Raw genomic sequence first — 24583 nt, 5'->3', positions numbered from 1 at the left:
GCTGTGACCACCAAAATCACCAAAACTTGCTCTTGTGGGGAATGTTGCTCCCATGGGAGTCAGTGAACTACACAGTTATATGCAGCTTTAATCGGATCTTTATTAGAAAAGTTACCGTGTTCTTGCACTGGGGGTGTTTTCCATTAAATGAATTCATCTTGTTTGTTTCACGAGTTGTTTTGAAACGGGGAATCTCTGTCCTTACAGTCCTCAAAGCTGCAAAAAGTTCCTGGTAGGCTGTGGCCTCTTCATCCATCCTTGTGTAGGTAGGCAGGGGGTGCTAAGCTTATTGCACTTATTGGTTAGATGAAGGAAGATGTTTCCCTTGTGGGGCAGGCTGCTTTTTATAATTTTCTGGAATTAATTAGAATGAAGTGTTAAAAAGACTGAAGAAAAAAAAAATCCTCCCTCCTGGAAAGGCTTTTGTCTCCTATTTCTTGTTTTCCAGACACTTTTTTTTTTTTTTTTTTTTTTTAATTGCAAGTGCTTAGTGTCTTGCATTGGAAGACAACAGCTAGGAACTGAATTCATTGCTCATCCAAGACACGTTCCTGTAACTAGAGTTTGGATTTCTGCCCGAGCCTAGGCTTTGGAAGATTTGTTTTAAATAACTGCCACACCTCCCAGAGAAGGGGAATTGGGCTCCACATCAAAAGTTCTCAGGGAACTTAAAACTTCAGTTCCTACAAATTATAGTCAGTAAAATGACTTAAAGGTTTATGGAACAGATGTACTTGCTAATAAGTGCTGTGTAGGGCAGATACAGCACAGTCTGTAGATTAACTTCTTTCCTTCATTTAGCAGAGTTGAACTTGGCAAATACCAGTCACTTGCATACTTCTTTTCAGCTTAACCTCATTAGGGCATGACCATCAGTATCAGGTTTTGTCAGCGATGCCACTGAGCTCTGTTCTTGTTGCTGTTACGTGGGATCCTTGCTTTCTAAGAAACTACTGCTAGACAGGTGGTGTTTAGTAATTCCTCAAAACTTGTTCTCTGAGAAAGATGAATTGTACTTTATCACAGCCGTTCCTGTTTAGAAGTCTGTCTTGGTTAGGCCTCTTATTAGTTTTGGAGTGTGGTGGATGTGAGTCAGAGTGGAAAAACGTTCTAAAATTAGACATGCATTGTTAAGAATTTTATTAAATGAATTGCATCAGTGTCTTTTTACATTACTGTTTTAATGGGCAATTCTCTGATTCTCCGTATCATTAGTTGACTAAAAAAGGGCTGAAGAGGCAAGAAATTTTCTGCATTTTTTTGTCTGTGAACATGCTAAGAAGTAACCTGGCATGCTTCTAGGGGAGCCACTCTGCTTACATACAGCCTCTTTGTTCTTCTGCTACCTGTACTAACACAACACCAGGACTGTGTTTTCTCCCAAGGAGAGCAGGTGTATTACAGAGCTTCAGCTTCTTACTTCAGGACTGAAGCAGAGCCATTATTTGAAAAGCATCTTATTTTTGAGATTAATATGTTAATGGCTAAAATTATGACCCCACACTGAGCTGAGTACAAACAGATGTCTCTGCTGAGTACGCTGCAGGATCAGGGCCCAGGTTGCCTTTGGAAGTTGGCCTCTGTGCTCTGGGAACTATTACTGCTTTCATTGCCACTGTGTTAAATGAGGTTGGTAAGTGCATTAGATTCTTTTTTTAATGAAAACCTTATGCAGCATATCTGGAAAAGAAGTTAATTCTCTGGTTCACCTGGCATAGTTATACTTTTAAATGTCAGAAGGTAGGAATGGGAGTCATCCCTTTGTAGTAGTAGGGAAATGTGTTGTGTGAGATGTTGCACCTGTCCTAACAGGTGAACAAAAGCAATGAGAGCTTTTTCTTTGAACTCGCACCATGTGGAAAACATGTTGTCTTGCAGGTCACAGAAATTTCTAATGTTCCCTTTTTTTTTTTCTTTTTAAATTGTTACTTTCATTTTTCAATAAGACTGATCAGCAGAGAAACTGATCCCGTTGCTCTGGGGTGGGAGAGGCCGGCAGTCTGTGGGAGAGAACCATGTCTGTTCGGGAGTCCTTTAACCCAGAAAGTTACGAACTGGACAAGAGCTTCCGTCTGACCCGATTCACTGAACTGAAGGGCACGGGCTGCAAAGTGCCGCAGGATGTCTTACAGAAACTGCTGGAATCTCTACAAGAAAACCATTTTCAGGAAGATGAACAGTTCTTGGGGGCAGTTATGCCCAGGTTGGGTAAGTAGTTGCTGCTCTGGGCATTGGTAGTCCTTCTGCTCGGTTTGCTTAGTGACACGATCACATTTGTGGTTTGTTTAACCAGTTTGAGAATTGTGTGTTGTATAATGCATGCACAGCTTCCAAAAAGCTGAAGAATGAATCTCATGCTGTCATTTGTTGGCATCTGGGATACAAGAATATTATCTTAATTATTTAACATCCTGCCGTGCACTCAACTACAAAGGCAAAGCTCTCAGGCCATTGTGATGGGCACATGCTTAGGTGTTAGTCTGCTCCTCCCTTTCCCCCCAGTAGATGCTGTGCAAACTGAAGTCCTGTCAGTTAATTTCTCTGTTAATTTCTAGGCTTTTAAGTTCATGCATTGCATTTGGAGTTTGGATGACTCCCAGGTGAATTTCCCCTCTCCCTCCCCTCCGTTCCTGGGTCACAGAAAGTGAGCAAGAGAACTTCTTCGCTTCAGCTGCCTGGGAGCAAATGTTTCACAATTGTCATTATTCCATTGAGTCCTTTCATTGTTCCCCACTCTAACTCTTTTGCTCACCTGTAGAAGCTGCCTGGGAAAGGCTCCCTTTCCAAGACCTCTGTGTTCTTGCCAGCTTCACTTTCTCTTTGATATTTGCACAATGATGCAAGCAATAAGGGGAAACAACCTGCACAAGCCACCTACATGGGGAACAGGGCAAACGTAGGTATTTTGATACCAGCTACTGTACCTAATATTGATATAGATAAATTAATGTAGATAATGTGTTTAATGACACTTTTAATTCTGTTTGTCTATTTACTCAGCCCTGCATATTCAATCTCTTTGCAGTGCAGAATGGTTTTTTTTTCCCCTCAACTTAGGAATATCAATGGAGCATTTATTCTGAAGTTATTTCATTTTCAATTTAGTGTTCAATAACCTTATTTAAAATTATATAAACATTGCTAATTGTCTATTAGTAAGCTAACAGGTTGCAACCCATTATTCTGGTAGAGATTGAATATAATGAGAGATTAGTAAGGCACCCATGCTCTTGCTTAAACAATGGGAATCTTTGTATGAAATATCTAAGCAGCAATTGTGTTTGAAGCTGGGGTGGCACTTTAATTTAATATTCCCTGATGGACAACACTTTCATCTTTTTTCATCCCCAAATTGCTGTTTATATGTATTTTTCTAAATTAAGTAAGCTGTTCACAGCAACATATCAATTTGGAAATTTTCTAAAATCAGCAATAGATTGGTTTAGATTTTTTTTCTCTTACAAACTTACTGAGTCTAAACAATAATGGAACTGCTAGTAGACTTTTCTTCTACAGCTGTATGAAAAGGTATAAAAGTAGATTTATCAGTTTTAATTGTGATACTATGTAACAGAAAATCTGTTAGTAATAGAAGGTGAAGAGTTCAGGTCTCTCTTAAAACAGGCTTTTGTGATGAGTATCCCTTTAGCAAATGTGTCTTTGGATAAGTTTGGTGTGACTGGCCTTTGATGTCTTGTGCTTGAAAGATACAGACAGGTAACTCTGCCACCTGTGCATAGGCACCATGCTTTTAAAATGCAGTCAGGAGGGCGGTGCCAGTAGTAGGCTCAAGCTCTCCCCTTTTTAGTTCTGCAAGGGATGTAACCCAGATCAAACTTAAATACAACTGTAAGAAACTGCAAATCTGATGTTTATTCTCAGAGCTGTTACAGACCTGAAATCAGTCATGGCTCTGAACAGATTTGCTTACTCTTGGCCTGTCAAGCAGCACTTCTGCTGAAATTGTGGAAAAATGCACAAGTGAAGTCAGTCTTGTAGCATTACGGCATGAATAGGTGAACTGAGGGCAAAACAGCTCCTGCACCTGTGCCTCTTTATAACTGCTTTTGTGCCCTTCCCTGGAGGCACTGGACATCAGGCACAGTGGATTGTGAGCTTCTGTGGAGATGGAGCAACCCTAAATTACTGCTTGGGAGTTTGTCAGTATGTGTTCCCTTCCAAGGCAAGATCTCCTGGCTCTCTCGGCAGGAGAGGCAAGATCCTCTCTGCCTGTACACTGACTGCCTGGCAGACCTCTGTTCCCTCAGTAAGATTCAGATGGCAGCAACTTGCTCCGTGCCTGTAGAGGACAATGCCAAGCACTGCTTCGTAGCTCTTGATAGGGCACTGTGTTTCATTAATACATGGTGAAAGGTTCCTGTGTGACATCTGCTCCCTAAAAATGGGCCATTTTGAAGACTCTTGCCCTGTGGGGCATGCAGAGTAATTCCAGGCAGCTTGCTGCCAGCCCAGAGGTAAGCTTCCTGCCATTGCTGCAGGGCACAAGGCTATCCATAGGGGAGTGTGGCTCAGCCAGCATGTTGTGATTTGTTACTTGCCCCCTTGGTGTGGGCTCTTCCCTTGCAGGAAATGCTGGGAGGTTCTGATATTGCATGTTCTGTTTGAAATATCCACTGTCAGGGAAAAGGTTGTGGTCCTCAGAGTTGTGGTTTTCTCCAAGGAGTTCTGTATCTGTCAGGTTCTGTTATCTGTCTGTGCAACCTTCCAGCCTTGCAAGGCAAGGTTAATGCAGTTGCTCAAGCTCCAGGTGGGTGAATCATCTTTCACCAAGGGCCTGGGCTGTGACCTGTGGAGTTCTTGTTCCTTGTGGAGTGGGGCGATGTCCTTTCTGAGATGCTGTGTCCGTTCACAGCTGTCACCGTGTTTTTGTTGAGATCGGAGTGACAGGAAAACCTATTTGCTTTTGACAATATCAGTGTACTTAGTTCCTCTTAACTTTAAATGTACTTACATAAAAGCACAGATGTTCTTGATGTGCTGTTATGCTGCTGCAAAAGAATAAAGAACATGGTAGTTTATTTTTGCCTTCAGCCATTTGCACTTATGTTCAGTTCCAACCAGGAGTTTTCTTTCTCTGCTTGTTTTTTCCTCTTGTGCTATGTGCTTTCTCTGATGAAGGAATTTGCCATGTCTATTTAGGCAATGTTAGGAGTTGTATTTCACAGACATGTTTTATAAACTTTTGTTAAGAGCAATAGACAGTTCAGGGCACAGTTACCCGCGACACTCATGGATTTTTGTCTCTGCAGGAATTGGGATGGACACTTGTGTTATTCCATTAAGACACGGAGGTTTGTCATTAGTCCAGACGACAGATTATATTTATCCTATTGTGGATGACCCATATATGATGGTAAGTTGGCTAGATTTGGTTCTTGGGCTAATTTGGGCTTCTCACCAACCTGATGGCAGTTCCAACAGTTTCTTCTATGTGTGCAGTGTTAATTGTGCGATTAATTGCGTTCAGCATCTTTCCTAAATAGACATTAAGAGGGAAAGGCATGATTTCATCCTGGAATCTCCCATGTTGGCCAGGAATGCTGTAGTGCTGCTTTCTGTGTAGATGGAAGTTGGGAGACTGCCATCTTTAATTCAGATTTCCCTTCATCTCTTGTTTTGTGGGATTTGGTTTGAAGAGCCCAAAAGGGGGGAAATGAGCAGCCTGTGAAGTAGCAGAGAGTAAGCTCTGCTTACGAGCAGAACCACATTGTAATTGGCCTTTTCTGAGGTATTGAAATAACCAGGTAACCCATTAAAACTGGAAATACCTAATGTCAGTAGTTGGCAATAGCACCTGGCAATTTCAAAGTGCCTTGTGAACACCAGCTTTCCTGTGGTGCTTCCTCCACTTGAACATGGACACATTGAAATGACAGATTGGAAGGTGTGTGCACTTTGGCCTTGGTTCCTTCTGTGTTCCTGTCACATTTAGTCTGTGTCAGTAGAGATTCCTGCATGTGTGGCAGTGATCATTATTGATTGATCAGATCCTGGGAAACAAATGAGCTTTAAAAAAAGACTTTAATAAAGCTATAAGGAAATGTTGAATTAAAGGTGCTAGAATTCATGTTTTCTGTGGTTTGGATGTGACTCAATTGCTTTTACTGCTGTTAGTGTGACTGAATATTTTATGTGCTGCTGTCTGTTTGCTCTGTGAGACCTGTCTGATAGGTTTTGGACACAGTTTGAGATTGGGACAATTTTTTTTCCTTTTTTTTTTTAGCATGCTTGATCACATGTTGTGCACATACGTAAGCCTAGCTCCTGTAATTTCCAGGAGAGCTCTCTTTCTGTGAACTGAGCAGCAGAAAATCTCAGTCTGGCCTCTGGAGTATGGAGTTGTTAAGCTCTCCTGAGAAATTTGATTCAAGTGTATTGCTTTAATATCATGTGGGAACTTGTCAGGGACCAGAGTGGGGAAAAAAGTGTTTTGGAGATCTGTGTTCAAGTTCATAATCTGAGAAACTCTTTTTCTCACCTTGTAACAAAAACTTGAGGGACAGCATTAAAGTCTGTGATGAAGGGGGAGGGTTGCTTTGTTTGGAGATACAAAGGGTTTGAAGTGTCACAGGAGTAGATAGACGGGCCTGTGCCCAGATGAGGTTTAGGTCAGTGTGGTAGGAGTGGAATGTAGATTTGGCCTTAGTCCAGCTTCAGTGGTTGCATCATGGTTACAGACTGTGCTGTGATCCACATGCACCAGCAGCTGTAACCTTGTGCTAACTCTCAAGTCCTTCATTTTCTTGAGAACATTTATTTTAATCTGGTGGCTGGCCACTTCCTAATCTGTTTACATATGTGTATATCTTCCTAAGAGCTAATTGAGGATGGGGATTCTGTTGTGAGCTTTCTTGCTGATACTGCGGATGATGATTCAGCAGGATTATTGCCCCTGGACCCTCTGCTCAGACCTCTCTCTCTCTTGAGGGCCCCCCAAGGGACAGTATAGATTACCTCTTACCTGCGTGCACCAACACTGGTTAGAGGACAAATACAGTTCCACAGGGTTTATGGATGGTTGTAACAAGCAGAGGAATTGTGAGACTTGGGAATTTTGAGTTGGTGTCCAGGCTGTATAAAGGGGTGTCTCTGCTCAAGACAGGCTACTGCTACCCTGCTTCTCCAGGCACTCCTTTCACTGGTTTAAGTGCGGATGTCCCTGACCCACACCTGTTGTTACTGTTACCAGTGTCACTGTCCTGGCCCTTCCCCTCAGTCTCCTTACCCAGGCGCTTCTAGTGCGGTTTTGAGAGGCTGTTGCCTGAACTAGAGTCTCTTCCATTCTCTGTGCACAGGGTTTACCTGCAGCTCCTTATCTGATCTCTTCCTAATTGGAGGAGAGGAAGCAAAGAGGGAAAGCCAAAAGTGCAAATGAACTCCAAGCGGGGTGCTGTGACAGAAGGGATTAGGAAACAGCTGAGGAAGGCAAAACTGTGTGTGGACTCAGCTGAACTTCCGATTTCTGCTTCAGAAAACAGCTTGCTTTCACTGGCACTGCCTATTTTAAAACTAATTCTGCAGTTATATGCAAAATCATTCTTTCTTCTTTTCCTCCTCCTCTTTAACTTTGGCTTTGTCCTTGAAAACATACAATCTGTGTGTAAAATTATCCCTAAGATGTACACCTGTAAAATCCACACCAAGCATAGGATTTATTCAGCTTAAATGATTTATTAGAAAAGTTATGAACAATTGAAAAAAGGTTTTTTAGTAAGTATCAATCCACTGGGACTAGTACTGGATCCTAGCTTCTGTTGTAGCACTGTGGATTCACAGGAGTACAGAAGCAGGGAATTGGCTGGTTTGGGAGAATACATCTTTCCCCTTCCATCCAGGAACCTTTTTGTTGCTGTTTTAAGAACCTTCACTCAGGACTGGAGATGGGTGTCTGATTCTTCATCCTTTGCCCTTACAAATAGTTCTTAGTATTGCACGCAGATCTTTGTGTTTCAGGGCACTATGCAAGCAGGCAGGTGGCCTGCAGGACCTGGCCAGGGTGCCCCCTGTTTGTGAGCCCTGTTGGGTTTGCTGGTGTTCACAAAAGCCCTGTGTTGTTCTCTCTGCTCCTTCAGACCTGGGAATTGCACTTCTCTGAATTTGTTTCCATAGTGGTTTTGGCAGTTGGCAAAAGCATTATTAGACTGACCTCTGACTATCAGAGGTATTGTCCTTATGGTTTTAAAAACTTATTTGTCATTCCTAACAGGGCACAAACCAGCAGTTTGCTTGGTAAATACTGAAGATAACAGAGAATGGCTTGCTAGATCCACAAAAGAGAAATGGCAGGCACATAGAAATTTAACAGCCAATAGTGCAATACACAACTCTTTTCTTAGCAGTTTAAGATTTAGTTGATTAAAATATATTCCAGTTCCAAATATCAGGGATGCCCTTGATGCTGCCAAAAACTCTTGAATTTATGAAAAACTGTATTATATTTATTTGGAGATGTTGTTTCATTTTATCAGCAAGTGAAGTAACTGCCTGAAAATATTACCTTTTTTGCAAATTGTATAAATAAGCATGGTGTTGCTTTTATCATGGTGGTGTTGCCTTTCAACATAATGAAAAGCACAGATTTAAAATCATAAAGCCAGGTGTGGTTACAGTTCTGCAGCTGTAAACCTAAAACAACTTCCATAGAATGCATGGAGTCTTCTAGAGTAACGCAACAGAATTCATCCAATATTTTAAAATATCTTGCTGTCCCTTAGGGCACACCCTGTCTGAGGAAGTTCTGCATTTTCATCAGGAAACATGATCTCTCATATGTGCTGGGTCCATACCTCTGAAACCCTGACTCAGATCCATTAATTTAGTAAAATTAGAGTAACTAACCTCATGCAATGCAAGTGGTGGCTTCTCAGTCCTGTCAGCTTCCTGACTTAAAGGAATTTTCAGCAGACAAAGTTTTATCTCTTGTACAACTTTTTGTTAGCACAGATACTCACATACACACACAACAGTCAGTAAAATTGTTGGTGCTGTAGCAAAAGTCAGCCTGATCTTGTCACCTGGAATGTGACAGATCACACACACAGAATCACTAGATTGGAAGAGACTTTCAAGATCTAGTCCAACCCAGTCCTAACACTTCAACTAGACCGTGGCACCGAGTGCCACATCCAGTCTTCTTTTAAACACATCCAGGGATGGTGAGTCTACCACCTCCCTGGGCAGACCCTTCCAGTACATCATCAGCCTTTCTGTAAATAAACTTTTTCCTAACATCCAGCCTATATTTCCCTTGGTACAGCCTGTGTCCTCTCATTCTGTCAGTTGCTGCTTGGAGAAAGAGACCAACCCCACCTGGCCACAGCTGCCTTTCAGGGTGTTGTGGAGAGTGATACGGTCACCTCTGAGTCTCTTTTTCTCCAGGCTAAACAATCCCAGCTCCCTCAGTTGTTCTTCATATGGCTTGTTTTCTAAGTCCTTCACCAGCCTTGTTGCCCTCCTCTGGACATGTTCAAGTGTTTCCTTCCTAAACTGAGGGGCCCAGAACTGGACACAGTACTCCATGTCCATCCTAAACTGAGAGGCCCAGAACTGGACACAGCACTCAAGGTGTGGCCTGACCAATGCTGAGTACAGGGGAAGAATGACCTCCCTGATCCTGCTGGCCGCACCATTCCTGATCCAGGCCAGGATGCCATTGGCCCTCTTGGCCACCAGGACACACTGCTGGCTCATGTTCAGCTGCTGTCACCAGTGCCCCCAGGTCCCTTTCCTCCTGGGCACTGCCCAGCCACACCATCCCCAGCCAATAATGTTGCATGGGGTTATTGTGGCCAAAGTGCAGGACTCAGCACTTGGACTTATTAAACATTGTCCTATTAGATCCCACCCATCCATCCAACCATTCCAGGTCTCTGCAGAGCCCTCCTACCTTCCAACAGATAAACACACACTCCCAGCTTAGTGTCGCCTGCAAACTTAATAATGAAAGACTCATTACCCTCATCCATGTCATCAATAAAAATATTGAACAGAGCTGGCCCCAGCACTGACCCCTGGGGAACACCACTGGTGCCTGGCCCCCAGCTGGATGCAGCACTGTTCACCACCACTCTGGACTGGGCCATCCAGCCAGTTCCTAACCCAGCAAAGGGTGCTCCTGTCCAAGCCACGGGCTGCCAGCTTTTCCAGGAATGTGCTGTGGGGGACAGGGTCAAAGGCCTTGCTGAAGTCCAGGGACACAACATCCACAGCCCTTCCTGCATCCACCAGGCAGGTGAACACATCTCTCACCATATGAGTGGTGGGGGTACACAGCTTCCCTCAGTGGTGGTGAATCGAATTCTTGGGAGCCCTGAGCTCTTTTATTCCCAGCACACGCTGTCATCCTCAGAGCAGAGGAAGCAGCCCAGTGTGGGTGTGTGCTGGCAGCACAGCTGTATCCTCTGAGAAGAGGAGTTCTATCCTAGAACCTGGGGAGTGCAGACATAACCTCCAGAGTAATGCAGGGAACTAACGTCTTTCTCATCAAGGACCTGTCTCCTGTGTATTCTGATGCAGAAATTCAGCAATGTGTACTTTTTGGATTAACTTCCTAGCAGTTGTGAATTCCATGCTATGGCCATCTCCATCAGCATGTACAGTTTTGTGCTGGAATAAAGTGAATAGGAATATACCATGTTAGTAAACAGAGCTTGTTATCAATGACAGACTGTTGATCTTAATGTCAGCCTCTCAAACTGGGCATCGAGTCTGAACTCTGGGATTCCTGTGGAGTCAGTGGGACAGTGTGTTGACCAAGACACCTGGGATGAATTCTCTCCATACCTGTAACAGGAAGGATACCTGCACTTCTAGGTGGGCACATAGCACATAAGAGATCATACGACATCTCTGGCTGGGTTTCTTGATGCTGTGGAGTAAGAAGCTGTGGCAGAGTGCAAACTCACGCGGGAAGCTTTGTTCGTGGAAGATGTTTAAACATTCACCAACAGTGCTGCAGATTTTTTTTCTTGTCTCTTTGTTTTTCAGGGACGAATAGCGTGTGCCAATGTGCTAAGTGACCTTTATGCCATGGGGGTCACAGAATGCGACAACATGTTGATGCTCCTTGGAATCAGCAATAAAATGACAGATAGGGTAAGATTGTTGGCACTTTATCTTGAAGGAAGGCTCAAACAGCTAAATGTGCTTAGAATATATTTACCTTTACTGTATTGTGTCCTCAAAGTTTGAAGCTGTTTAAAGAAGAGATGGCTTAGTTCATTGCCTCATTAACATTCTGAGGTAATGTGCCAAAAATTCATTTTTCCGTGGCATTGTAATCTGCTGCCTTCATCCCCCCCAAATGGGGGTGCCTCCTTCTATCAAAGGCCAGCATTTGATTGCCAATTCATCTGTCAATCTGGATAGATAATTATGGGTTGGTTTTGCTTTCTTTTTATTATTTTTATATTTCTTTTTCTCTCTCTCTCTTTTGGTGGAAGTGATCAGCATGTATGTTTGTTTTGCTATAGCAAAAAAGGGATGTTTATTCTTAGTGAGATATAAGTTAAAACTTTGATGGTTAATGGAGCCCAAATGCATCTTGATTGAATGTTGCCTTTTAGTACTGCACTGCTGTGGCTGTACCTGATTACAGCAGCAGGATGGTTGTTCTGAGTTTCCAGAAATCTGATTACTCTTACAAGACCTTTTGAAGAATGTTTCTTCAGTGTAAGAGCGTCTTTGCACCTCTTCTGCACAGAGCTGTAAAACTGTAACTCTGTGGGATCACATGCAGTTTTCCAGGCCAGACTCTTCCTAAGGGTTGCTTTTCTGTCCTGAGCTATTTGCCACGAGGGCATTTGTGTGGGGTGGTTAAAGCCTTGGACCAGTCTTGCAATGATTAGCACTGCTGTGTATGGAACTCTGACTTCTGTTTTGATCTCTAGGAAAGAGACAAAGTGATGCCTCTAATTATCCAAGGTTTCAAAGATGCAGCAGAAGAGGCAGGAACATCTGTTACTGGTGGCCAAACAGTGTTAAATCCCTGGATTGTTCTAGGAGGAGTGGCCACGACAGTCTGTCAGCCTAATGAATTTATAATGTAAGTTAAATCACTAAACAGTCAAAGGCACTGGTCTGAGGGATGCCGTAAAAGTCCTTTAAGCACTGTGTTGTCATCCTGTGGTGTGTCTCCCAATGAATAAAGCAGTACCTTCTCCTGTTTGTATTTGTCCTTAGCGCTCAACAGATGCCACATCTCTTTGTACATACTTGCTTTTTTTAAACAGGATGTCCTTACTTCTCCCCACCCCCCCAGTCCTTTTTGATCCTATTCTCCTTTTTGACAGGAGAATTAAGCTTCTAATCTTTAAAGGTAGTGGAGACTGTTTTGAACATAGATTTCTGTCACATTTATACATATATTTCTAAAGCATGTTCCAATTATCCTGTTAATGGCTGTAGAGAACTACAGAACTGCTGTCTTTAGAGCATTCTGTGATTTAACAGTAGCTGATTTTGAATGTCCCACTGTGGCATGTTACTCTATACAAATGAACTTGTGCATGATCCTAATGCTGGATATCTTATGCCCTGGGTCAAAAAGGTAATTTTTTCTCTTAACCTCTCTTACATCCCCAAAAAATTGAAACAAGAGATATAATTTGGTGTATGTCTGACTGCAAGCGTTGCTTTTTCCAAGAAAGAAGGATTAACACTTTTTAAGCAAGTTTGCTACATTTTCCTCAATATAATATCAGCAACGAATCCCAAAGGGTAATTCTGCAATTAGTCAGTTTTTTAACTGTGCAGTAAGATGCGTGGGTCTGTGAAAATGTAATTATCAGCACTTATTCCTAATAACGTGTTTGAATCTTGCTGTGTAGTTAATATATTAATTCTTTGTTTCCAGGCCAGACAATGCAGTGCCAGGAGATGTGCTTGTATTAACTAAACCCTTGGGAACACAAGTGGCTGTAGCTGTCCACCAGTGGCTAGATATTGTGAGTACACTGCAAATAAAGAAATAGGGAAGAGGGGTGAGTTATAGATGACCTTCCTCATTCCCTCAACATGACAAAGTTCAGCTCAAATGGGAGTCATCTTTCACCTCTCTCTCCTCCTTCCTCCTTGATATGCTCCAGCCTTCCCTACTTGTGTGCAAAGTTCCTTTGGAATCAAGGCAGTTTACAATTTTGTGCTTAGTGAGCCCATCTTAATTGCACCTAATTCTTAGTTATTTCTCAGGCATTGCTGTAATAACCAAAATTGTTTACTAACAGAACAACAGACTATCACCCTGGGCAACATTATGCCCTACTCCACCTGCCAAAGTAATTGGCAACACTTTTTGATGGCAATTAGGCCAAGAATGCTCTCTCTGTGTTCTTAGGCTTTCTGCTTGTGTGCATGGAAGTTTATCTGCGTTTCACATGTATTGCCCTGTGCATTCAGTAAGAATATTTCTAGCAGCATTATGGATGTAGACATACTTCCATCTGTTACTTCAGGCAAAAATGTAACTACTGAACTGAAAAGTAACTGCAAAATTGGCATCTGCTTATGTTGTCTGGCTCCCAGTATGTGTCTTCGGAATTATAACTGCTCAGTTTACACTCTAAAAAGATGCATCTTTTCTACTTTTGGGATTCCTGAGCCAATAGACTGGCAGAGGAGTGAGCTGGAATCTACTTTGGTTTGGCTGTTGGCCACTGCATTGTCAGATGAATTCTAATTAACAGAGCTAGTGTTAGCAAAGTGGGAGAGAACCAGCTTAAACCTTCACTGGAGTCTGAAATGTGAGCAAAAAGGGAAAAATATTTTTCTGCTTCTTCATAGGGTCTGGTCTAGCAATTTTGACCTCTTCAGGATCCTGTGTTTTCCACAGATACAAGTATCAGGGCCTCAGATAATCTTGATATGAAAATGAAGTGAAACAAGAGCCCAGTTCCATAGTATGTTTTCTGGCCATAATCTTACTTCTTAACATATCTTCTTGTTGTACCAATGAGCAGACTTGCAAATTAAAGCTATTCTGAATTTCCATATATTTCAAATACTACTAATTTCCTCAACTGTCAAACAGAACCTTCTGGTGTGAAGAATGAGGAAAGCCAGGAAATCAATACTGCTATTAAGTGTAAACAGAATATATCTTTGATTGTGGTAGGAAAACTTCTGAGTAGCTGTGCTACCTTTTTTTTCGCTTTGTTTTGTGAAAGCGCGGGGAAAGTGAAACTAGAATTAATTACCCATCACAAATCCACCTGTAAATCAAATTTTGGTGGGGAATTGGATTTCATACTAAAAAATTGTGTGGGAGAAGCTATAGTATAACAAGTTTATGCATAGGCAAGAAAGGAAAACTGGAGTGTTGAGATGCATGCTTAAAGGCATGAAAGGGAGTGCTATTATGTGCCCTTTCAGAGAGGGTTTTCTAGCTCTTTGCTGTTGTCTACAGACCCTTCCTATTTGGAAATGCAGTCTTGCTTTTATAACCTGTTTGGTAGTTTTTGCAAACTCTTCTGCCTTAATTCCCTGTTGACTAACCCCAGTATCTTGATTGCTGTAGTGGAGAGGAATTTCCCTCCAATTCATATCTTACCTGTGTTTGTGGCTCTTCTAGCTTCAGCCTTGAGTTCTGCTTCCATATCGTTTGTGATTTCCGTTGCCACCATCTGACCAGTTTCTGTCCTGTGATCAGCCTCACAACTGTTTTTGAAACCTAAGGCAGGATGATTGCTCAGGTTTTTTTCAGTCATTCCCAGAGTAAGAATAATCACTATTCTGTCATCTCTGTAACAGCCACATCTTATGTTTTGACTTGGTCTCTCATTTGTGTAAACAAAAATGCTTTTCTTTAATTGGTAGATCCGCTTCAACTTAATATCACACAGTCTGGTCCCACTGCCATTGTTCCTTGCTCTTTAACTATTTATTTATTTTGGCTGACCAGTCTTTCCCCCTTTTGCCATTCCTGGATTCTTTCTTACACCCCTTGAAGTCAGCACTCATTTGTTAAGACAAGATCCTTCCCCAGTGTAGCATCACCTACCATTTCTTAGTCGTTCCTGCACTTTTTGTTAAGTAAGATGTTTATTCTATACATTTACTCTGTGGAATGGCGGTGTAGGTATTGTGGCTTCAAAAAATCCTGTGTTTTCTGACTTTCAGTTCTCTGTAATTTTATTTTAATTGAAAAAAAAAAAAGTTAAATCAGTCTGTAGTGTGGCTTTTAAAAATAAAATAGTTGCTTTGTTTCATTCTGGATCTGGAATCACTTCAGCTTTGAATGAAACAATTACCCTTTATAAAGGTACTGTTTCCTAAATTGTTGTGAAACTCTTCTGGAACAAAGAGCATTTATGGGAATATGATGAAGAGATGAGACTATACCAGCCATCGGAGAATAGGTGGAAGATGCTGGTATTAAGTTGGAAAGGAGGCTTATGAAACTTAATCCTGAACTGGAGTGATTATATCCTGCCTTAGCATACATTTTTCTGACCAGGACTGGTGGGTATCAGTGGTCTTTCCTGATCAAAGTGTCCAGGTGTGAAATCAAGAACAACTTCTTAAAAACCCAAGAAGCCAGAAATTACAAATCTCAACATCCAGCAACGAAGTTCTTTTAATTTGGCTGTGGGAGTTCAATCCAGAGAGTTGCCTTGAACGAATTCTTTCCCTAGGATAGTTCATTCCACTCCACTCAGCTGCTGAAAGTAGGATTTGAGGCACTTAGTGCCTAATAGATCTTTAAATGGACTTTGCTGGGGTACAGCAGACTAAAGCACAAAGCTGTGACTGGAACATTTTTCCCCTGTTAAAAAAAAAAAAAAAAAAGTCCATTTTGGATTAAGGCTTTGGGGTTTTTTAAGTGGTCAGGGTGTGCTTGAAAATATACAGCTGAAAATCTAAAAGAAACGTCTTTATTTCATCCATTAGCCAGAAAAGTGGAATAAAATCAAACTGGTGGTAACACAGGAAGATGTAGAACTAGCATACCAGGAGGCAATGATGAATATGGCACGGCTGAACAGGACAGGTAAGAGATGTGTGTGTTGGAAGGGAGGGATTGTGAGTTTTTTCAATTACATATCAATTTCATTCCACTGCCCTGGGGGATTGTGACACAGCCACTTTGTCCCTTTCATTCTGCCCCACTCTCTCCTGTTCAGTGTTAGCGAAACCTTCAAATTAAAATCAAACGCCCTAATTACAGCAAAAATACGAAGCTGCTGGATATGATTATGACTCATTTGAGTGCTGCAAGTAACATCCCAGTGAGTTAAAGAATGTTTTAAAGGGAAAAATACTGGATTTGTTCCTTATTTTCTTGCATAGAGAAGGCCTGACTATAATAAGGTTAAAATAATTTCAAATACAATAAGAAAAGGAAAACCTCTAAACTTATGTAAGCTTCAATTTAAATTTTGATTTTTAAAAAAATTTTGCTTTCCTCTAATTTGGTCTTGTACTGTGCTTTCCACAGTGTGGAGTATGTATGTGGAATATGCTTTTTTTTCTGTTTGTCTTTTTCCTGTTCCTGCAAGTGGGTTTTTTGTTTTGATTCTTTTTCTTCTAATTTTGGTAGAGGAAAGGTTCTGCTTTTACCCTAGAAGTTTTAATCCAGGATTTCCCTTCTTTGTTCAAAGTATCTTTTGGCAGAGTGGAGAATTGAATTGTTTCCTTACTTCTCAGCTGAAGGAACAGGAATAGTTAAATATCTCTTTTCCCGTTTATTCCGTTTTCATTTTATTTCATCCCCCTGGTTTTCATTCTTTGTCAAAGCCTTCCAGAAAAGATAAATGACCAGCATTGTCCTATGGAAAAAACCTCGGTCCGGCTCATGTATTGGGAAGCACCCAAAGAAAGTCAAAGCATTCTTGGTTTTGTTTTTCCCTACTCCTGTCAGACACCTTTAACAACACTTAAATACTCTTAACTGGTACTATTGTCCTGCATGCAGGGGTGCCCTTTTCCCACCCAGGAGCTGCAAATGTGCAGGAATTTCATGAATGTATAGGTGGGGAGGCTTCGGCCCTGCCCCCACAGCCGCAGGCTTTGTTCTTCAGCTCTTAAACTCTGAGTGTCCACATCTCAAGTTCTGCTGTCACCACTGCAGAGCGGCAAGACTGAGCTGTGTCTGGTCCCAGCCCTTAGTGGAGCAAAGCTGAGCTCAGAACCTCCCTGGCCCTCAGCTTTGGGAAGTTTGGATCTGAAGCAAACCCCTGTTTCTTAGACTGCCAATATAAATGAGTAGCACATGTCTAATAGACCAGGCTCATAAATGTGACTTCCATGACGGATTTTCAGCATGATTTAATATCTAAATACAAATTGAATTTTTTAAGTGTTACGTGGACTACTGGTGAATTCCAGTTCTCTTCAAGCACGGTTTTATTTATTTTATTAATTTAACCCAATCTGGTTTGCATTAAAGGTATGCAACTTCATTCAGACTGTGCACAATGTTGTTAAAGCACTTTCCCCATAATTCAGTATTTTCTGATTTGGTGTTCTTTCCCCCTCCCTCTCTTGTAGCTGCTGGACTCATGCACACTTTCAATGCACATGCAGCTACAGACATCACAGGATTTGGGATCCTGGGGCATGCACAAAACCTTGCCAAGCAGCAGCGGAACGAGGTGTCCTTTGTCATTCACAACCTCCCGGTCCTGGCTAAGATGGCTGCTGTCAGTAAGGCCTGTGGCAACATGTTCGGCCTCATGCATGGGACTTGTCCAGAGACTTCAGGTAGGTGACAGCTGTGCCACCCTCTTCCTTCCTCACACCTGCACCTCAGAATTCCATTTCAGATGCACAAATCGTGTGCTGTGCGAGTCATCGTTGGTTTGGCACCTGGCCAGGCTAATGAGCAGCAGCCACACAGCTGTTCACCACTGACTCCTTCAGCCTGACTTCCAAACCACCGTCCTGTCCTGAATGTCTTCTGCTCCCTCAATCAACACTATTACAGAAACCCTGCAACCCTCCAGTTTGCAATTAGAAGTTAGTGATGAGTCTGAATTCTTTTGAAACCTGTTTATCTCTGTTAACTCCGGAACAGTGAATATCTGGAAATTCCACCACATCTGGCAGTTTTCTCAAAAGCAAAGCCACTGGCAGTAGTTTTGCCTGACAAAGGATGGTGTTTGGTTTGTTACTATACAATTTAGTGTTGGGTGGGCCAGCGTTGAAAGCTGAGGCCTTCTCTGGCCACAGCATACAGACATCTGAGAACACAGTTTACAGCTTTTCTCCCTTACTTTTATGAAATCTGCCTTTAGGGATTGTGACTAGCAGCAAAAAAAATAAATACTGCTCTCTGACCCATTTGTTACTTGAGTTCAATAAAGCTGCCACTAGCAGTGAGTACAGTAAGTACAGTAAGTGACAGTAAGTACAACAGACTGTACTGGCTATGGACAAAAATATTTAGAGAGTCATCAGGTGATGAGAACTCCTGATGGTTTTTAAGTTGCTCTATTAAGAGTAGGCTCTTCTCTGATGAGCATGATCACTGTCATCTGCTGGATGACTTTCTACTTCACTTTCCCCTTGAACCTTCAATCCTGTTTCATTTTGTTTTTTCTAATTTAGTCTGACTCTTCTTTCTCTTTGGGAAATTGAGAGATGTAGCAACGAATCTGTCTTTTTCTCATTTCTCTGCCATCTTCTGGCTCTCCAGAATTATTATCCACATTCTCTGCAGTTCACAACTTTCTTGAAGCAAGAAAGTCTGAAGATCTGGAAAAAAGCATCACAGTGAGAGCCATAAACATTTCCCCTAGTGAATACATAACTTACCCCGATCTGCTGAGTTGGCCGTCTGTGCTTGAGCAGACACTCTGTCCTATAGAGACTGTGTGGCTCAGATGATGTGTAACAGGATATGGGATGTGAACCCTTTCCAAATCCAGAGTCAGTCAGAAGGGAACAGAAATATCTGGTGGCAGCTTGACAAGCTGTGTCAGTAAGGTTGGTAGCACCAATCAGATTCTTACTACCTAGGAGCCCACATAGCTGGAGTGCCAGTAGCTTCTATTATTTGGAAAAAGCCCAAAAAATAGCATGACACAGAGCTGGAACTGCAAGGTTCTCTTCCAGGTGAGTGGCTGTAGTAGAGGTTTGGATGGCAATTGGTGTGAGAATGGTTTAGCTGCAAACTGAGTGCTTATGTCTTCAGAGCTGCCCATCCTGCACCTTGGGGATACCCAATTCTCTTTTCACTGAAGGAGCGTAAAACAGTGCAGGTGGATGCACTGCTGGGAATTGGGAAATGCTTGACTTCAGAACTTCTGGGAGTGAGAGCAAGAGGTCTCTTTGAAATGCTGAGCAGCTTGTGTTGGGCAGAGATGGATGCTGATGGGAAAAACAGCGAGACAGATCTGCTTGGTGGTGAACTGTGGGTACCTCAGAACACGTCTGTCTGATTTGAACACAGCGCCGCATTTCTCACATTACAGGTGGCCACAGGGATTTGTCACAGGGCAGTGTCTGCCAGATCCCCAGATCTGTAGCCACATGGACACGCTGGCCAGGCTCTGGAAGCTGAATAAACACCTACAGGCTTTGGGCTTGCACTGCAGGGCCTGGTGTGTGTCAGCAGTGTGAGCTGGGCAGGCTGTGCTGGCACAGCTCGTTAGCATTCAGACCAAGCTGCTCGCACACCTCCTGTCCCGGGTTTGATTTGTGTGAGGGCCAAGGCCTGCCTTGCTGTGCCTGATATCCAGCTGTGGGGAGGCCTGCTGGGGCTGCTCAAGGTTCTGCTGACTCTAACAGACACTTCTCTATTGGCTTAAACTTCTAGACATGCTCTGTCTGTAGCTTCTTCATCTGGGAACAGATGTTTTTCAGCTGAGTGGGCAGGCAATAAGAAATTTACTGGAAAACTATTTGAATGGATTTTAAGGTTATTGTGTTGGGGTTTTTCTTCCCCTATGTGCATTTGCTGGGCACCTGTTGACAAAAGCCAGTGTTGAAAAAATGTATTATGTCATCTGTTCCATCCTTCAGGCACTCTTGCTAATGGTGTAGTCTCCTAAAATTGCACTTTTATATGATTCTGAACTCTCTTTTAGGGAACTCCTTGGTAGTGGTTAAAGTTGCGGTCAGGCATTTGGTTTCAAAAGAATGAGTTGTTTGTTAGAGTGGTTACTTGCAGAGATAAGTCACAGAGTTACTCTGTTTGGGACATTCATGCATGTGTGTATTTTTCAGTCCTAATAACTTTTGGATAATGTTGGATGACTCTGTTAGTACAGTAGAAGTACCTCAACGACTTGGCGTTTGTGGAGATTCAGTGGAACTAGGCAGATGGATGGAAAAGAAGGGCTGACAAGAGCCAAGGCTAATGATGTCACCCTGTTATAAGTCATTGCAGGAGAAAGCCATTAGCAGGAGCAAAGACTCGGTTTTGATTCATGAGCTATTTGTATCTCTGCTCTTAATTACAGAGCTTTGTCTGGCCTGGTTTTGAAGTGTTCTGTGCCTTCTTCCCTGCTTGAAATACTACTTGCTAAAAGCAGCAATGTTCAAAGCCTCTTAAAAAGATAAGCCAGGACAGACAGCCACCAAATATCTGCATCCTTTCAGTCCCCAAAAAGCAAAGCAGCTGGGAATGCCAAGAACACAGACTAGCCTAAAAAACACAGTGGAGAGCCTTAAGGACTTAGTCAAAGGGTTAAAGAGACAGGTCACTGTAGCAAATAAGTATAGTCCCTGCATACAGGAAGCCTGCTGCTGGTTGAGAGTAGCCCATAGCTTTTTTAAAGCATTTTTGATCAGACTGGGATGTAGCCAGTAGGGGGGAAGTGATTTTTTTTTTTTTTTCCCTTTTCCATTTTGTACATGTTTTTGATCTTGCCAGAGAATGATAAGGGGATATGTGTACAAATGATAGAAAATTGCAGGAAGAGAGTGTGTATGAAAAAAAATTTAATGAAGATTACTTTTCTGCTCTTTCTTGTTTCCTTTTTTATCATACTTGCACACCTCCCTTCTGGCTAGTTAACACCTCCTCTGCACTGCCACTTGCAAACCTCTTCCTGACTCGATTGCACCATGACATAAGTTTCTCTTCAATTGGTTTTAGAGCCTTCCATAGGAATGTCACATAATTCCTTTGCAACTGATTTGTCTGTTACATCTGGAGTAGTTATAGGCACTGTCATTCAAGCTTAGGGTTTTTTTGTTGTTGTGTTTGATGAAAATACCAGGATGTTATTTTGAAATGTCAGAGAGGTAGGTATTTTTTGGCTGGCACACTTTTTCTCATACATAATCTAAAAAAATCACTTTCACACTTCCACTTACCCTTTTAATTAACTCCTCTTGTTTAGTAGCTGCTTCTTTGTGGCCCTAAATGAAAAGTGTCTTTAGTCACCACCTAGGGGACTGTGCTTGGAAAAGCAAACATCAAGGTGCCCGGGGTGCTGAGGATTGTGGAGGAGGAGGAGGTGGCACTGGAGCCCAGGGTGACCTGCTCAGCAGGTGGCCCTTTGCCCCAGGGCTGGCTCAGAGCTGGTGGCAGAACTTGTGAGAATGAGAACGCTTTGGGTCAAAGAGTTAAGTGAGGCTCAGCATGTGCCCAAATTCCTGGGTGTGTGAATCTACTCTCTCCCTGTGTTCTCCAAACATTTTCAATTCACTTGCCAACCTCCCTTTTTCAATGCTTTGGGATTCTAAGAATGGAAGTACTTTTAGGTTTAATTGTGGAATGGTGAGCTTGCTCACTCATTACTGTGCTGCTTCTGAAAGCCTTCATTAGTAAATGAAGTAATTTCAGTTGTGTCTGAGAAAAAAAATCTTACTGGAAAGGCTAAAAAGGTTAGAAAATTGTCAGACAGAGGGGTCACAAGGGCTGTCGCAGGGAGCACTGGATCAAGCCTGTGTTTCATGTTCTGCCTCTTGCATTCTCAGCAGGGCAGTGGTTCCTGCTTTGATGAATGATTTCATTGCAGGCAGCGGGATTACTCACAGAATCAGCTGCCACCAATATGTGGTTACAGGTATCTGCATATGACCTTTATCCAAAATGTTTCTGTGTCGAGGCACTCTGCAGTCCTCTGAGGAAGGTTACAGTGCTGGTGTTTCAGTATGTCATTTGTTGGCATCAGTACCGCATCCTTTTGCCAATGTCTTTTGTGTGTATTTGGCTTCATTTATATCAAACTAAACATTGCATTCAGGCACAGACATCTTGCTGTAGAGCAAGAGCTCGGACTTCCACTGTGTCTTTTCTTGGAGTCTTGGAGTCCAGTGATGTCACCAAGTGCTTGTCCAAGTATGGGTCTGGCAGACCAAGGCTGAAATACTTTGCAGTCAGATGTTCTGATGCTCTGCTCCCTTTCTTTGCAGGAGGCCTCCTCATCTGCTTACCACGAGAGCAGGCAGCGCGTTTCTGCGCCGAGATCAAGTCCCCAAAATACGGCGAAGGCCACCAGGCGTGGATTATTGGCATTGTAGAGAAGGGCAACCGCACGGCCAGGATTATAGACAAACCCCGGATCATTGAAGTGGCACCACAGGTGGCCACTCAGAACGTGAACCCCACGCCCGGTGCCACCTCTTAATAGAGATGAAATAGCTGTTTGTTTTTGAATAGATCTATTCCCTTATCATCCTACAATTTAAAGAACTGTAAAAAGAAAAGAAAACTTGTTGTGTCTGCACATCTGGTGGCCTTAGGTCAGTTTATGAGTGGATACAAATAATAAAATCCATTGCCTTTTTTTCCTGTTACATTAACTGAAGATGCACCTAATCTTGAGGCAGCTTCTGAGTTGAGAATTATATTGTTATCCAATACTGTTGATTCATTTTGAATCTTTAGACACTTATCTCTTGCCGCATAGGCTCTTTTTAAAGGTGCTTTCACGTAGCACAGACATTACCAGTAGTAGTGTCGAATAGCAGTTTGTGTCCTTTCATTATGTGTATATTTATCATGAATCTAATTTTGATGCCTTGAGTGATATTCCAGAAAGGCAATAAATTGATAAGCAACACAGTGGGTTACCCAGTAGTAAGAGGTTGCATGATTGCATTCAATCTTTGATATTTTTTTTTTTTTTAATTGTTTTATTTTCTAAATTTTTTTGTAAGACTTAGTCTTGCCAAGAGCATCTATGACCCTGGACATTGCTTGGTAGTGCACTCAGTTTAAACAGCAAGTGCTGACTTTTTGCATGGAAAGCTCTTTGGAGTCGAAGGAGTCATTTTGAATTTCATTATTTGTAGACCTGACAATATTTACTGTATTATCAATGATTGTTTTCTTTATTGATAGTAAGGACAAATAAATCTTTTTTTTTTTTTTTTTTTTTTCCCCAACGTGATTGGATGTGCTATAGTGCAACAAAGGTTTTGCAGACCAAAAGGAGGTTACTGTATAATATTCATTTACAATTCACTATATAAATAACTACACAAATAATTTTTAAATATAATCAAACTAAAATAAACCTCTGTTCTGTGGATGGTAGTGTTTAATACATTTTATATTTTGTATAGTGATTACAAGCCTTTTTTGTTTCTTTAAAAATCAGCAGCTGTTTAGTATAATTCTTAGTATTATTTTGTTCTTTGCTCAAATACAATTTTCTGCACGCTTTTGTGATCTGTGTTTAAAACCAACATTGCCAACAATGCAGCTTGAACTTAAGCTTGTTATTCAAAATAAATATTTAATTTTTTTTATTGCTCTTGTATAAGTGCATGAACTTTTTTGATTCCTAGCTGAATTATTCATTGAAAATTGTTCACTGAAAGAGGAGAAATCCTAATTTAAAAAAAAAAAAATTATTGCATGTGTGATTATACTGGTAATTGTGATCACTTCTTGAATCAGTTCTCCAAGCTGTGATGTCCAGTGGTAACCTCGAGTAAAGCTGAGGGCAAGTAGCTTTTCTCCAAGTATATTACCCACTTGATTTTGTTTATTTTACTTACCAGCACGAAGTCTGCAACATTTTAAATTGTTTCCCTTGCAAGTGCTCCTGTGCCTGCTGTCAGCAAGAGGAGGGCTGGTGGAACGGACGCTGGAGCTCCGCTTCTCCCCGGCAGCACGGGGACTGCCCCTTGCAGCAGCCTCACCGCTGACCCTGCTCTGCCCGGACACTCCCTGTCCTGAACTGCACTGAACCCACTCCTGAAGCTTCTCCCGAGTTCTGGAATTTGCTCCTTGATATTCAGACCAGCAAGAAGAAAATCTTGACTAATTGTTACTTCAGTAAGGATTACAAAGGCTTCCATCTATGAGAAAACAAGTTACTGGGTCTGATCGAGTCTTGTGCATCATGCAAGGTTTAAATTTCTGGTTTTCCTCATAATGACATCTCTTGGAAAAAGTTGGCTCATCTTCTTTTTCCACTCAATAGTGTTTTCAACAGCCACTTTTTACAAAGCTAGATTTATTTTCTTTTTTTAATTCTCCCCTTCTGAGTAGCTTAAACCACACAGTCCCTCACAGTCCTTTTCCTGGAAACCACAAAACCTCAAAGCAGTAACCAAGTTTTTGACTTTGCTTTGAGAAAAAATAAAAAAAACACCTGTTAAGTTTTTCACGGCCGTTCTGAAAATAAAGTATAAAAACCAGTTGTGCAAAAAATACTGATTT

General features: G+C 41.9%; 1 protein-coding gene across 4 annotated transcripts in view; it reads left to right on the top strand.

Annotated features, from left to right (window-relative positions):
• The window catches only part of SEPHS1 (selenophosphate synthetase 1), a 25820-nt gene extending 1237 nt beyond the window's left edge, over positions 1-24583 (top strand). For 2 of the 4 annotated variants that reach the window (XM_040063116.2, XM_040063117.2), the window contains exons 2-9: positions 1947-2208; positions 5271-5374; positions 11008-11115; positions 11910-12064; positions 12875-12965; positions 15907-16006; positions 17506-17718; positions 22324-22707. In XM_040063116.2, the coding sequence (XP_039919050.1) occupies positions 2016-2208; positions 5271-5374; positions 11008-11115; positions 11910-12064; positions 12875-12965; positions 15907-16006; positions 17506-17718; positions 22324-22538 (1179 nt within the window). In that variant the 5' untranslated portion in view covers positions 1947-2015 and the 3' untranslated portion in view covers positions 22539-22707. Of the gene's footprint in view, positions 1-1946; positions 2209-5270; positions 5375-11007; positions 11116-11909; positions 12065-12874; positions 12966-15906; positions 16007-17505; positions 17719-22323; positions 22708-23919 lie in introns of those variants that run through there. The other 2 variants (XR_005700653.2, XR_005700654.2) reach the window with 2 other exon arrangements.

Source organism: Hirundo rustica, chromosome 4, assembly GCF_015227805.2.
Source record: "Hirundo rustica isolate bHirRus1 chromosome 4, bHirRus1.pri.v3, whole genome shotgun sequence".
NCBI lineage: Eukaryota > Metazoa > Chordata > Aves > Passeriformes > Hirundinidae > Hirundo > Hirundo rustica.
This window is presented reverse-complemented; position numbering and strand designations above follow the sequence as displayed.